The sequence below is a fragment of the Tachyglossus aculeatus genome, chromosome 18, assembly GCF_015852505.1.
Source record: "Tachyglossus aculeatus isolate mTacAcu1 chromosome 18, mTacAcu1.pri, whole genome shotgun sequence".
In the NCBI taxonomy this organism is placed as follows: Eukaryota; Metazoa; Chordata; class Mammalia; order Monotremata; family Tachyglossidae; genus Tachyglossus; species Tachyglossus aculeatus.
Window position 1 is genome coordinate 38671149 of NC_052083.1, and position 15181 is coordinate 38686329.

General features: G+C 55.5%; 1 protein-coding gene across 1 annotated transcript; it reads left to right on the plus strand.

Moving 5' to 3' along the window:
• The first annotated feature begins 1370 nt into the window (after positions 1-1370).
• Positions 1371-14221, plus strand: EFCAB14 (EF-hand calcium binding domain 14). Its single transcript, XM_038760530.1, has 11 exons — positions 1371-1660; positions 4698-4846; positions 6879-7024; positions 9858-9956; positions 10980-11090; positions 11599-11679; positions 11771-11962; positions 12090-12176; positions 12353-12464; positions 13117-13248; positions 13528-14221. The coding sequence occupies exons 1-11, from the start codon at positions 1464-1466 to the stop codon at positions 13701-13703; spliced, it is 1482 nt and encodes a 493-aa protein (XP_038616458.1). The 5' UTR covers positions 1371-1463; the 3' UTR covers positions 13704-14221.
• The last annotated feature ends 960 nt before the right edge of the window (positions 14222-15181 follow it).

Genomic DNA, 15181 nt, shown 5'->3' on the forward strand with positions numbered 1-15181 from the left:
GGGGTACCCTCAGCCTTCTCCTTGTGCCGCCGGGCATCCCAAACCCCCTCCTCCCATCACCCGGGCTACCCTCAGCCTCCTCCTTGTGCCCCCCGGGCATCCCAAACCTTCTCCTCACATCACCCGGGGTACCCTCAGTCTCCTTCTTGTGCCCCCGGGCATCCCAGATCTCATATCACCGGGGCTACCCTCAGCTTCCTCCTCCCATCACCCGGGCTACCCTCATTCTTCTCCTTGTGCCCCCGGGCATCCCAAACCCCCTCCTCCCATCCCCCGGGGTACCCTCAGCCTCCTCCTTGTGTCCCCGGGCATCCCAGACCCCCTTCTCACATCACCCGAGGTAACCTCAGTCTCCTCCTTGCGTCCCCGGGCATCCAAACCTTCTCCCCGCATCACCCGGTGTACCCCCCAGTTCCCTCCTTGTGCCCCAGCCCACCCCCAGGTCCCTCCTTGTACCCCTGGGCATCCCAAATCTCCTCCCCACATCGCCCGGCGTACTCTCAGCCTCCTCTTTGTGCCCCCTGGGCGCCCCAAACTCTCTCCTCTCAAGAGCAGGGTACCCCCAATCCCCTCCTTTTGCCCCCGGGCACCCCAAGCTAACTTCCTGCCTCACCCGGGGTACCCCCAGCCCCCTCCTTGTGCCACCAGCCCACCCCCAGCCCCCTCCTTGTGCTCCCGGGCATCCCAAACCTCCTCCCCGCGTCGCCCGGGGTACCACCAACTCCCTCTTTGTGCCCCCGGGGCACCCCAAACTCTCTTCTCAAGAGCTGGATACCCTACATCCCCTCCTTGTACCCCCGGGCACCCCAAGCTAACTTTCCGCATCACCCAGGGTACCCAACCCCGTCCTGGTGCCCCCGGCCCACTCCCCACCCTGTACCCTCAGGGCATCCCAAACCTCCTCCCCACATCGCCTGGGGTGCCCCCCATCCTCTCCTTGTGCGCCCGTGGCACCCCAAACTCTCCCCAAAAGAACGGAGTATCCCCAGTCCTCTCCTTGTGTCCCCGGGGCATCCCAAACCCTCTCTCCACAAGACCGGGGTACCCCAAATCCTTTCCTTTTGCGCCCGGGGCACTCCAAACCTCCCCGCATCTCCCGGGGTAGGTACCCCCAAACCCCCTCCCTGCACGCCTGGGGCACCCCCAAACCATCACCTCCCCTTTCCCTTCTCCCCTGCGACAGGAGCCCCCCAGCTTCCCCTTCCTATTGCCCCCTCCCCGGGACCTGGGACACCCCAGACGCACCCCCCCAGCCCCCACCAAGGGGGGATCCCCCCTCTCCAGCCTAGCATAGAGGAGGAGGAGCCCCCGTCCCATCCGGTGCCCCCTGCCCCCCGAAACCCCCCCCCCCCCATCCACACGCCCCAACCCTGGAAGGAGGCCGCAAGGCCGTGGCGGGGGTCGGGCTGGGGGTGGGCTTGGAGGCGGGGACCCCGGGGACCCCCGTCCCCCCGCACAAGAAGATGAAGAAGCGCAAGGAGCTGAACGCGCTGATCGGGCTGGCCGGGGACGGCCGCAGGAAGAAGCCCAACAAGGGGTCCGGCCACCGGCTGCTGCGCACCGAGCCGCCCGCCTCCGACTCCCAGTCCAGCTCCCAGGACCACGACGACGACGACGACGAAGAGTTCGGGCCCGGGGACGCCCGCCCCCGCTTCCCAAAGTCAGTGCCTGACCCCCTGTCCGGGGGGCGGGGGAACGGGACCTCCAGCAGATCAACCCGTCCATCGCTAATAGCCATCTGTCAAGAAGCAGCGGGGCTTAGTCCCGGTCACTTCCCCTCTCTGGGCCTCAGTGACCTCATCTGTAAAATGGGGGTGAAGACTGGGAGCCCCATGTGGGACAACCTGATGACCTTGTGTCTACCCCCCTGCGCTTAGAACAGCGCCTGGCACATAGCAAGCGCTTAACAAATACCGTCATCAGTATTGTTATTGTTGTGCGCAGAGTGCTGTACTAAGCGCTTAGTATGGTCAAGTACAGCAGGATGAACAGACGCGCTCCCTGACCACAGGCCGGGTTCATTGAGAAGCAGCGCGGCTCAGTGGAAAGAGCCCGGGCTTTGGAGTCAGAGGTCATGGGTTCAAATCCCGGCTCCGCCGCTTGTCAGCTGGGTGACTTTGGGCAAGTCACTTTGCTTCTCTGGGCCTCAGTTCCCTCATCTGGGAAATGGGGATTAAAACTGTGAGCCCCCCGTGGGACAACCTGATCACCTTGTAACCTCCCCGGCGCTTAGGACAGTGTTTTGCACATAGTAAGCGCTTAACAAATGCCATCATTATTATTATGACTTCTAGACTGTGAGCCAGTTGTTGGGTAGGGACCGTCTCTATATGTTGCCAACTTGTACTTCCCAAGCGCTTAGTACAGTGCTCTGCACACAGTAAGCGCTCAGTAAATACGATTGAATGAGTGAATGAATGTATTGGGGGTGGGGGGGCTCCGCTGTTTGAGGGGTGGTAGAGAAACAGCGTGGCCTTGATGGGTCAAGCATGGGGCTGGGAGTCAGAGGGACCTGGGTTCTAATTCCGGCCCCGCCACTTGTCCATTGGGTGACCTTGGGCTAGTCGCTTCTCTGAGCCTCAGTTTCCTCATCCATAATAATAATAATGGCATTTATTAAGTGCTTACTATGTGCAAGGTACCGTTCTAAGCACTGGGGAGGTTACAAGGTGATCAGGTTGTCCCACGGGGGGCCAAAAGTCTTCATCCCCATTTTGCAGGTGAGGTCACTGAGGCACAGAGAAGTGAAGTGACTTGCCCAAAGTCACACAGCTGGCAGTTGGTGGAGTGGGGATTAAACTCATCTGTAAAAGGGGGGTTGACTGTGAGCCCCCCGTGGGACAACCTGATCACCTTGTATCCCCCCAGCGCTTCGAACAGTGCTTTGCACATAGTAAGCGCTTAATAAATGCCATCGTTATTATTATTATTATTATTAAGACTCTGAGCCCCAGGTGGCAGAATGGGCTGTGTGTCCAACCTAATTAGCTCGTATCTACCTCGGCGCTTAGAAAAGTGCCTGGCACGTAGTAAGTGCCTCACAAATGTCATAAAAAAGCAAAACATGGGAGCAGCAGGAGCCAAGGAGAAGTTGGGGGTGGGGGGGGAGATGGGAAAGTCAGGAGGAGCTCAGCATTAGGAGCAGAAAAAGGAAGCTCTGGGAATTGGGAAGACCCGGAAAGCCGCATAGAGGGAGGGAATTTCAGCACAAGCAGTCTGGTGCTTGGAAAGTTTCTGGCGGCTGAATTTTAAGTAGTTGTGGGTGGTTGTGATCATCATCATCATCAATCGTATTCATTGAGCGCTTACTATGTGCAGAGCACTGTACTAAGCGCTTGGGAAGTCCAAGTTGGCAACATCTAGAGACAGTCCCTACCCAACAGTGGGCTCACAGTCTAAAAGGGGGAGACAGAGAACAAAACCAAACATACTAACAAAATAAAATAAATAGAATAGATATGTACAAATAAAATAAATAAATAGAGTAAAAAATATGTACAAACATATATACATATATACAGGTGCTCAACTCCCTCTTAAACTTTGGGCCTCTTGGGAGCCCAGGGCTGCCCTACTTCTTCCCTAGTTTGTCACTCTGGACTTCCTGCGACCTAAGCCCTTAATAAAGGGTTGTGGTAACAAGGACTTCAGGCTGTTTACAACATCATCATCATCAATCGTATCTATTGAGTGCTTACTATGTGCAGAGCACTGTACTAAGCGCTTGGGAAGTGCAAATTGGCAACATATAGAGGCAGTCCCTACCCAACAGTGGGCTCCCAGTCTAACAGCCACATTCCCGAGGGCCTCTGGGTGGTAGTGATCCCTGGCTTAAATCCTGCCGAGCCACACTGGTGATAACCGTGAGCTCGCTGTGGGCAGGGGACGGGTCTGTTTTCTGTTGTATTGTACTTTCCCGAGCGCTTAGTACAGTGCTCTGCACACAGTAAGCGCTCAAGAACTATAACTGCCTTTCGGCAGAGCGGAACTGACTTGGTGCGGAAAGAAGTCGAGAAGCGGCGTGGCTCAGTGGAAAGAGCGCGGGCTTTGGAGTCAGAGGTCATGGGTTCAAATCCCGGCTCTGCCACTTGTCAGCTGTGTGACCTGGGGCAAGTCACCTAACTTCCTTGGGCCTGAGTTCCCTCATTTGTACATATTTATTACTCTATTTATTTTACTTGTACCTATCTATTCTATTTATTTTATTTTGTTAGTATGTTTGGTTTTGTTCTCTGTCTCCCCCCTTCTAGACTGTGAGCCCACTGTTGGGTAGGGACTGCCTCTATATATTGCCAATTTGTACTTCCCAAGCGCTTAGTACAGTGCTCTGCACATAGTAAGCACTCAATAAATACGATTGATGATGATGATGAAAATGGGGGTGAAGACTGTGAGCCCCCCCCGTGGGACAACCTGATGACCTTGTAACCTCCCCAGCGCTTCGAACAGTGCTTTGCACATAGTAAGCGCTGAATAAATGCCATTATTATTATTATCTTTATTCCGGCACCTTCCAGAGCCATCTGGGCCACCTCCCTGTTGCCTGTCCGGGGGACTTGCCTCCGTTCCGTTCGGAAACCTAGGGACGCAGGAGCCCGTCGGTGGGCTGCGGGGGGTCTCCGCTGGCCTGAGGGCTGCCCGGTGGAGGTGGCCAGCGGGGCTCGGGTCCCCAGACTAGGGTGTGGTATGTCGTCCAGGGGGGACTACGCCCGCTGCTGCAAGGTCTGCTACCCGCTCTGCGCCTTCGTCATCCTGGCCGCTTGCGTGGTGGCCTGCGTCGGCCTGGTGTGGATGCAGGTGGCCCTGAAAGATGACTTGGACGCCCTCAAGGAGAAGTTCCACGCCAGTAAGTCCGGCCTGGGCGGGGGGCAGTGCCCATCCCTCGGCTGGGCCTGGAGGGGTGGGCACCGGTGATTCTCCCGGCCTGGTCGTTTCCAAAGCATTCCGGAGGACAGTAGTGCGGCCTAGTGGATAGCTCCCGGGCCCGTGAGTCAGAAGGACCCGGGTTGGGTAGGGACTGTCTCTATGTGTTGCCAATTTGTACTTCCCAAGCGCTTAGTACAGTGCTCTGCGCATAGTAAGCGCTCAATAAATGCGATTGATTGATTGATTGATTGATCTAATCCAGCTCCGCCTCCTGTCTGCTCTGTGACCTTAGGCAAGTCGCTTCTCCGAGCCTCAGTTCCCTCAGTGGGGATTAAGACTGTGCCCAACCCGCTGACCTCATATCCAACCAGTCAGTCAATCATCATCATCATCATCATCAATCGTATTTATTGAGCGCTTACTGTGTGCAGAGCACTGGACTAAGCGCTTGGGAAGTACAAGTTGGCAACATATAGAGACAGTCCCTACCCAACAGTGGGCTCACAGTCTAAAAGGGGGAGACAGAGAACAAAACCAAACATACTAACAAAATAAAATAAATAGAATAGATATGTACAAATAAATAAATAAATAAATAGAGTAATAAATATGTACAAACATATATACATATATACAGGTGCTGTGGGGAAGGGAAGGAGGTAAGATGGGGGGACGGAGAGGGGGACGAGGGGGAGAGGAAGGAAGGGGCTCAATGTCGTATTTACTGAGCGCTTACTGTGTGCAGAGCACTGGACTAAGCGCTTGGGAAGTACAAGCTGGCAACATATAGAGACAGTCCCTACCCAACAGCGGGCTCACAGTCTAAAAGGGGGAGACAGAAAACAAAACCAAACATACTAACAAAATAAAATGAATAGATATGTACAAGTAAGATAAATAAGTAAATAGAGTAATAAATATGTACAAACATATATACAGGTGCTGTGGGGAAGGGAAGGAGGTAAGGTATCCAAGTCACTTCACTTCCCTGGGCCTCAATCCCCTCATCCGTAAAATGGGGATTAAGACTGTGAGCCTCACGTGGGACAACCTGACCACTTTGTAACCTCCCCAGCGCTTAGAACAGTGCTTTGCACGTAGTAAGCGCTTAACAAATGCCACCATTATTATTATTATTATAAAAGGGGGAGACAGAGAAAAAAACCAAACATACTAACAAAATAAAATAAATAGAATAGATATGTACAAGTAAGATAAATAGAGTAATAAATATGTACAAACATATATACAGGTGCTGTGGGGAAGGGAAGGAGGTAAGGTATCCAAGTCACTTCACTTCCCTGGGCCTCAATTCCCTCATCCGTAAAATGGGGATTAAGGCTGTGAGCCTCACGTGGGACAACCTGATCACTTTGTAACCTCCCCAGCGCTTAGAACAGTGCTTTGCACGTAGTAAGCGCTTAACAAATGCCACCATTATTATTATTATTATAAAAGGGGGAGACAGAGAAAAAAACCAAACATACTAACAAAATAAAATAAATAGAATAGATATGTACAAGTAAGATAAATAGAGTAATAAATATGTACAAACATATATACAGGTGCTGTGGGGAAGGGAAGGAGGTAAGGTATCCAAGTCACTTCACTTCCCTGGGCCTCAATTCCCTCATCCGTAAAATGGGGATTAAGGCTGTGAGCCTCACGTGGGACAACCTGATCACTTTGGAACCTCCCCAGCGCTTAGAACAGTGCTTTGCACATAGTAAGCGCTTAATAAATGCCATTATTATTATTATTATTATCCACCCCAGCGCTTAGCACAGTGCTGGGGTGAGGCTGTGCTAGTTTGTGTCATATTTACCGAGCACCTACTGTGTGCAAAGCACTGTACGGAGCACTTGGGAGAGTACAGCAGGACGATAAGCAGACACGATCCCCGCCCACAGCGAGCTTCAGTCTAGAGGGCGTGCGCGTCAATGTCCTCGGCCCACTCGGTCAGCACCTGCCGGGTGCCGCGTTCGAATCTCACGGTCGCGTTTCTGCTTCAGTGGAATCCAGCCAGAAGAGCTCTTTCCAAGAGATCCCCAAACTCAGCGAAGACCTGCTGAACAAGCAGAAGGAGCTGGAGAGGCTGGAGTCCGGGGATCTGGGGCTGAGCCGGGTCTGGGGGAACGTCAGCGCCGTGAACAAGCAGGTAGGTGCGCGGGTTGGGCCGCCCGCCGACAAACCACGCGGGGCCCCGGGGGCCGCGGCCGGGGCGGAAATTGGCCCGGGGGGCCGGAGTGTCCCATCCGAATTCCCAGAAGGGTCTAGGAATTTCACCGTGGACCATGGACCCTCCCCGGGCTTCCGAGTAGGCCTAACGTCCTCCCCAGACCCAGGATAATAATAATGACGATGGCATTTATAAAGCGTTCACTATGTTCAAAGCGCTGTTCTAAGCGCTGAGGAGGTTACAAGGTGATCAGGTTGTCCCACGTGGGGATCACAGTCTTCATCCCCATTTTCCAGGTGAGGTAACTGAGGCCCAGAGAAGTGAAGTGACTTACCCAAAGTCACACAGCTGACAAGAGGCGGAGCCGGGGTTTGAACCCCTGACCACTGACTCCAAAGCCTGGCTCTTTCCTGTATATATGTGTGTGTGTATATATATATATATGTATATATATGTGTGTATATATATATATATATATATATGTATATATGTATATACGTATATGTGTATATACATATATGTATATATGTATATGTATATATGTATATATGTGTGTGTGTATATATGCATACATATATACACACATATATATGTATATGTGTTTGTACATATTTATTACTCTGTTTTGCTTGTACATATCTATTCTGTTTATTTTATTTTGTTAATATGTTTGGTTTTGTTCTCTGTCTCCCCCTTCTAGACTGTGAGCCCACTGTTGGGTGGGGACTGTCTCTATATGTTGCCAACTTGTAATTCCCAAGCGCTTAGTACAGTGCTCTGCACACAGTAAGCCCTCAATAAATACGATTGATTGATTGATTGATTTCCACTGAGCCACGCAGGGTGGGGAGGGGTGCCCACTCTCCGCCCAGTCGGCTGCCGGCAGAGGCTCTCCAGCTGGGAGAAACCCGGCCCCCCCGTCAAGCAGTCAATCTGTGCTACTTACTCAACGCTTCCTGGGGGCCGAGCACCGTACTAAGTGCCTGGGAGCGTGCCCTCCAACGGAGTTACGGTCTAACTGGGGAGGCGGACGTCCAAGACGGTCTAAGAGGGAAGGAGGAGGGCAGGGATCGTTGCTCTGCTTTGCGGATGAGGAGATGATGAGAAGCACTGGAAAGAGCCCGGGGTTTGGAGTCAGAGGTCACGGGTTCAAATCCCAGCTCCGCCACTTGTCAGCTGGGGGACTTTGGGCAAGTCACTTCACTTCTCTGGGCCTCAGTTACCCCATCTATAAAATGGGGGTGAAGACTGTGAGCCCCCCGTGGGACAACCTGATCACCCTGTAACCTCCCCAGCGCTTAGAACAGTGCTTTGCACATAGTAAGCGCTTAATAAATGCCATCATCATCATCATCATTATTATTATTATTGTTAGATGGAGGCCCAGAAAGGTTAAGCGACAGGCCTAAGGTCACCCAGCAGGCCAGGGGCAGTACTAGAGGCTGAGTCTTCTGGGGCCAGGGTTCTCATACTTATTTTTATTTTATTTATTTTATTTATTTTATTTATTTATTTATTTATTTATATATATTTATTTTTATTTATTTTTATTGTATTTATATTTACTCATATTTATTTTATTTTGTTAGTATGTTTGGTTTTGTTCTCTGTCTCCCCCTTTTAGACTGTGAACCCACTGTTGGGTAGGGACTGTCTCTATATGTTGCCAATTTGTACTTCCCAAGCCCTTAGTCCAGTGCTCTGCACATAGTAAGCGCTCAACAAATACGATTGATGATGATGATGATGATGATACCGTGAGCCCTCTGAGGGACGGTGACTGTGTCCAACATGATCTTGTATCTACCCCAGTGCTTGGAACAGTGTTTGGCACAGAATAATTGCTCAACAAATGCCATTGTTAATTTAGGGGAAGGGGCTGTCAGTCACTCAGTCTTATTTATTGAGCGCTTACCGTGGATTAAGCGCCTGGGAGAGTGCAATTTAACGGGCACACTACCGGCCCACAATGAGCTTACCGTGTAGAGGGGGAGAACAGACGTTAATATTGTGGAAGAAAAACTTCCACAAAGTTTTATTACTACCAGTGCTTCATCCTGCTGAGCGGCAGAAATTCCTCTGCCTCGTCAAGGCCAGCTCAAGTTCAAGCAATAAAGAGCTGCTTTATATACTATTAATGAAGCATTCGTAATGATCGGAACAATACAATAGGAGAAATACTTTGGGATTGAAAGCAGTGTCTTTTCTGTTTAGTCTTTGACAAGGTGATAAGTAGGGCCAGGGGCTTGATTGGTTCAAGGGCTTTCATTCATTCAGTCGTATTTATTGAGCGCTTACTGTGTGCAGAGCACCGTACTAAGCGCTTGGGAAGTACAAGTTGGCAACATCTAGTTGCATCTAGTACATCTAGTACAGTGCTCTGCACATAGTAAGCGCTCAATAAATACGATTGATTGATTGATTGATGTAGAGACGGCCCCTACCCAACAGTGGGCTCACAGTCTGAAAGGGCATGGTTTTACCATGTTGTAATGCGTCTGACAGAGATGGAGTTTGGCTGCTCAGCTTGAATTCTTTCATTCAGTCGTATTTATTGAGCGCTTGTTGAGTGCTTCATTGAGCGCTCTTGAGCGTTTGAATCAATCAACCCATCAGGCGCACCCAAAGTGGTCAAGCGGCCGAGGCAGAGGGAAAGGGCAGAGAGAAAGGTGGACAAATGCAGGAGCTTGACCGTTGTGCTTCCACACATATAAATAAAATTAGAGCTGTGGGCGTAAGCGCCGTGGAACCGGGAGGGCGAGCACCCCCGGGGCCATCGGAAGCCACACCGTCCTACCTGTGGCCGTTTCAGATCGCCCTGCTGACTTCGGCCGTGAACCATCTCAAGGCCAACATCAAGTCGGCGTCGGACCTCATCGGCCTGCCCGCCACCGTGGAGGGGCTCCAGAAGGTGAGGCACGGAAACGGAGACCCCCGAGCCCCGCTTCAGTCCCGCAGCCCAGTCTGTCAGTCATATTTACTGAGCGTTTAACTGTGGGCAGCACCGTACCGAGCGCTTGGGAGAGGACAACATAAGGAGCACATTCCCTGTCCACAACAAGCTTACGGTCTAGAGGGGGAGGCAGACATTAGTAGAAATAAATGACAGGTACGGACGTGAGTGCCGTGGGTTGGGAAGGGGGAACGAATAAAGGGAGCGAGTCGGGGCGACGCAGAAGGGAGTGGGAGAAGAGGAAAGGGGGGCTTAGTCAGGGAAGGCCTCTTGGAGGAGTTGGGCCTTATAGTCGGCTATAAGGAGGGAGGCCCAAGCAGGGCAGATGCGTTGTCCACCTGCTGCAGGAGCACTTTCAATGTGCTCGTGGTCTCTGCCCTCTGCCAGCTCGGGCCGCAGACCCCAGGTTTCGGTGCCCAGGGGGTAGGGAAGGGCGCTGGGAGGAGCAGGGTGGCTGGTCCAAGCGAAGGGGTCCGTCCCCGGCAGCCGCCCACGCCACCACTCTCGAGCTCACTGTGGGCAGAGCGTTCATTCATTCAGCCGTATTTACTGAGCGCTTACTGTGTGCAGAGCACTGTGCAAAGCGCATGGGAAGTACAAATCGGCAACATATAGAGACGGTCCCTACCCAACCACCGGCTCACAGTCTAGAAGGGGGAGCTAGACAACAAAATGAAACATGTAGACAGGTGTCAGAACCATCAAAATAGAATTGTAGCTATATGCACATTATTAACAAAATAGAGTAGTAAATATGTTAAATAAAATAAACAGTAATAAGTCTGTACAAATATATACAGATGCTGTGGGGAGGGGAAGGAGATAGGGCCGGGGGGGGAATGGGGAGGAGGAGAGGAAAAAAGGGGGCTCAGTCTCTGTTATATTGTTCTGTTGGCCTCTCCCAAGTGCTTAGTACAGCGCTTTGCACACAGTTAGCACTCAATAAATACGATTGACTGAGTGACTGGCGCGTGGTTTCAGAGTGTGGCGTCCATCGGCAGCACCCTCGATAGCGTCCACCTCGCGGCGGAGGCCATGCAGGAGACCCTCGACGCGCACTCACGTGCGGTGGAAGCACTGCAGGACCGGGTGGTGAGCGAGCCCGCCCTACCCCTGCCCTGCCCACGCTCCGTCCCTCGTCTCCGGCTGCCCAGCCGACCCGCTCCAACCCGGGACTTCCTCTTTAGCTGCCAGTGGCAAAAATTCCTGCATTAGCCCACTCCTCCGACTCCTGGGAGTGGGGACGTCTGTTCCCTTGCCCAGGATGAGTCTGCCGGCCTGGGCGGGCTGGCCACGGGATTTGCCCTCAGGGCGAGGGGAGTCTCGTGGTGCCCGTTAGGCAGCAGGCCCGGGCCACCGAGCACGCCAGAGCCCTCCGGCCCTCCGTCTCCCCTTTCTTGCCCGGTGCCAGTCGAGGGGAGCTCGGAGTCAGGGGACCATTGGGAGAGCCCTGCCCTGGATTGTGGGGGTGCCCCCCGGCTGGCCGGCCCAGCCCCTCAGTGTCCATCGGAGGTCGGCACGTTCTCCCACCCGTCCCCGGGGAGCCAGAGTGGCATGCCGGGATCCCACCCTCATCCCTGCCCCGTTGGTCCCTCGGCAGAATCTGCTCCTCACCAAGGAAGCCAACGGGAGCAGGCCGGACTCATCCCCCTCTGAGAACCAGAATGACTCCCTCAAACAGGTAGGGGGTTGTGGGGGGGCTCCGTCCTTCACCGGCCGCCCCTCCCCACCCCTCCGTTGGCTCCAGCTTCCTCTCCCCGTCACACGCCCAGGACCTCCAGCATCTCCACAGCTCCCTGGAGGAGGTGAACTCCACCCTGGCGAGGCTCCAGAGCCAGAATGGCCCCCACCTGCTGGGCCTGGACGGGGCCATCGGGAACCTCAGCCGGAGGGTCTCCGTGCTGGAGGACGGCGTGGCGGCCCTGAGCAAGCCGGGCGGGAGTGCCAACCGGTCCGCCGGCGGGGTGAGGGGCGCCGGCGACCGGGCCGCGGGGTGGAGGCGAGGCCCGCGGGGTGGAGGCGGACGGTGCCATCCTCTCCGCCGCTCACTAGCTTCCTTTTTGTGTGTGTCCCCACGCCTCTCTGTTCAAGGTGGGAGACCCAACGTCCCTCGTGCCCGTCCAGATCCAGGGTCCGGCGGACAACGAGACCGCCGCGGGGGCAGGCCGGGGCGAGGAGGTGAGGGACGGCGGGGAGCCGGGTCCTTTGGGAAGAGGCGTGGACGGGTTGGCGTATCCGCCCTTGGGGTCAGGCTGGCTCACCCCGAGGCCCTCCCTCCTCACGGGTGGGCAGAGCAGGTGTCCCTGGCCCTCGGGTTGACCCGCTGCCCCCCACCTCGTTCTCACCCCGGGCAGAGAGCAGACAGAGCAGGCGCTCAGGGGTCCAAGCTACGGGAGACGCTGCAGCTGATGACGGCCCTCACCGGACAGCCCGAGGGCAGCGAGACCCCCGAGCCTGCCGGGCCTGGTGAGGAGGGCGGGAGGGGGCCGTGCCACGGGGGCCGGCGAGGCTGGCGGTACCTGGGTAGAGGGGCCCACTGGAACCCCAGCGCTCATTCAGCCAGTCATTCGTATTTCCTGGACGTTTACTGTGGGCAGAGCACTGTACTAAGCGCTTGGGAGAGCACAGTGTAATAATATAACGGGCACATTCTCTGCCCACAAGAGCTCGAGGGGGAAGCCGACGTTAAAGGAAATTGATAAATAACGGATCTGGAAGTAAGCGCTATGGCGCCAGGAGAGGGGAATGAATAAAGGGAGCAAGTCAGGGGGAGGCAGAAGGGAGTGGGAAATTCTCTCCGATCTCCTGCACTGTTCATTCAGTCGTATTTGTTGAGCGCTCACTGTGTGCAGAGCACTGAACTAAGCGCTTGGGAAGTACAAGTTGGCAACATAAAGTACTCTGTGTCGGTGGGCGGTCTCCTTCCCCACGGAGCTCGCGAACCATCTCAGGGTCGGTCCTGTTTGGGGAAGATGGTCCTGGAACGGTGGAGTTTTTGGTTTGGAAAGCCTGGGGCCCGCCGGTCTGGGCGGGGCATGGCCCAAAGCGCCCCCGAAATGGGGGATCCCCCACGCCCCCCACCCTGTGATGCTCACCCCCGCCGGTGGATGTGTTGCAGGGGGGGACGGGTCCGGCGCGCCAGCCAGGCCGCCCGCACCCCCTCAGCCGTCGCCCCGCTCGCCCGCGGACCAAAGGGAAGCAGGGGCTTCCCGGACCCAGCTGTCCCTGCCCGGGGTCTCCAACACGGAAGGTAAGCCGGGCAGAGGGGCTTCCCGCCGTGACTCGGGGGGGTAGGACGGGAGCGAGCGATCGGGTTGTCCCCCGAGGAAAATAGTTGGGGTCTGCAGGTGGGAGAGGAGCCCACCTCCCCGTCTCGCCGCGTGATTGACGTGACTGGAAGAGTTGGGCACCGGTAGAGGGATGGCAGCTCGCCGGCCGGCGGGTCTCCGTCAAAGCCTCGTCGCCCCAGTCGGGCACGGGGGGGCCGAGGGAGGCGTCGCCCGCTGAAGCCGCCCCCGACCTTCCTCAGATCTCCTGGCCCTGTTTGGGCAGGCGGGGCCCGGGGCCGACGGGAAGCTGAGCCCCCAGGACATCCGGGCAGCGCTGGGCCCCGCCGCTCCCGAGGCCGCCGGCCTGGCACCGTTCGACGCGGACGGGGACGGCAAATACACCTTGGCCGAACTGCGGCTCGCCACGGGGCTGTAGCACCGTGGCCACGCTCGCCCCCTCCACTTCCCGGGTCCCCCACCCACCCGAAGTTTCCCGTGCCATCGTTCAGGGAGAACGCCAGTGGGCACGCCCCCGAGGTTTCGGGTTTTAAAAAGACAAACGCTTCCAGTAGACAGCTCCAGAAATGTCGCTGTGTCTTCGGGAACCCGTCGGGAGCTCCTGTTTTAGAGCCACGGAAGGAAGAGTTCCTTATTCCTTTCTTTTTCCTCTCCCTCCCCCTCGCCCAGCACGGACGCAAGGGGAGGCTTTGTCTTTGAACTGGAAGCGTGCGTACGTTAGACTCACCCGCATTTTCTATCTCACATAAACTTGCCTTAAATTACCTGCACTTTATGGAGACCCAGAAAATGTCTTTTCTTCCCAAGATAGACCTTTTCTGTTTTGTACATAGTGGAGAGGACAGAGGAAATTACGCATATTTTATGGGAAAGTGAAGAGAAAAAGGCGCTTTTTTTTTTCCTTAATTAAAACCCCACCCCACCAACTGCTAAGGAGCCGGCTTGTCAGTCGTCCTTTGACCGCAGAGTCGGGGGGCCGTGCAGGTTTGGGGAGGGGGCTTCCCGCCCAGAGGTGGGGGTTGTCTGTTGAGGGAGGTCGGCCCTGTGGGCCAGGGAGGAGAGGGGCTAGCGGGCCTCAGAGAGGTGACTCTAGACCCCACGAGAGATAGTCCCCGGGGCTTGGCCTTAGTCCATCTTGCCCCGGAAGCGATCGGGTCCCCCACGTCGGGGGCCAGGCATCTCCATTTCCTTGGTGGGCGGCAGTCTGTGCTCTCTCAATGGGGGGCTTGGTCGCCGTTAAGTGCAAGCCCCCACCTCCTTAGCTTCCTGCTGCCATAGCTGCCTGCTTCCAAATCTTGCAATGACCAAATGCAGCGCTAGCAATAAGCCCCCCCGTCCCTCTCACCCCTCCGCTCGGTCCCGTGAAGCCCTGACTTGGGCCACTCCAGTGCCCGAGGCGTTTCACTTTGCCGTTGTCGCGTCGTGGCGTGCTTTGGGCCGTAAAGCCTGAGGTCCGTAGGGAGCATGCCGGGCCTGCCGGGGAGGGCTGACCAACCATCTTGATCGTCAGGGCCGACAGTCGATCCTAAACCCCCCGGCCTCTTGGAAATCGGAGAGCGGGGGGCTTAGGCCGTGCCGCTCCGTCTCCCCTTCCCCCTCGCCCTCCTCCAGTCAGGACTTGGCCGGGGTCAGAGGTGAATCAGGGCCCATGGTGAAGTGAAGGGGAATCCCGTCAGGATCCCCAGGGTCAGGGAGCTGCCCGGTGAACCCAGGGGTGAGTAGTTCAGAGGTGCCCGGACTCCCGGGCAGAAGGGCCAGAGCTTGGGGGCCACCGGGTCCAAAGGGGAGAGGCCGTGGTCCTTGTAAATTGGAAGTCACCCAGCCACCCGGGGGTCAAAACTTTGCTGATGAAACAGAGACCCCCTCGTCGTCCGGCTCTATCCCGGTCAAGCCGCT

What these genes read in the sequence shown, in the direction of transcription:
- EFCAB14 (XM_038760530.1), top strand. Translation starts at nt 1,464, where the DNA reads ATGAAGAAGCGCAAGGAGCTGAACGCGCTGATCGGGCTGGCCGGGGAC. An exon ending in CAAGGAGAAGTTCCACGCCA is followed by an intron (nt 4,847 to 6,878) that starts GTAAGTCCGGCC and finishes TTTCTGCTTCAG; the next exon opens with TGGAATCCAGCCAGAAGAGC. An exon ending in CGGGGTCTCCAACACGGAAG is followed by an intron (nt 13,249 to 13,527) that starts GTAAGCCGGGCA and finishes GACCTTCCTCAG; the next exon opens with ATCTCCTGGCCCTGTTTGGG.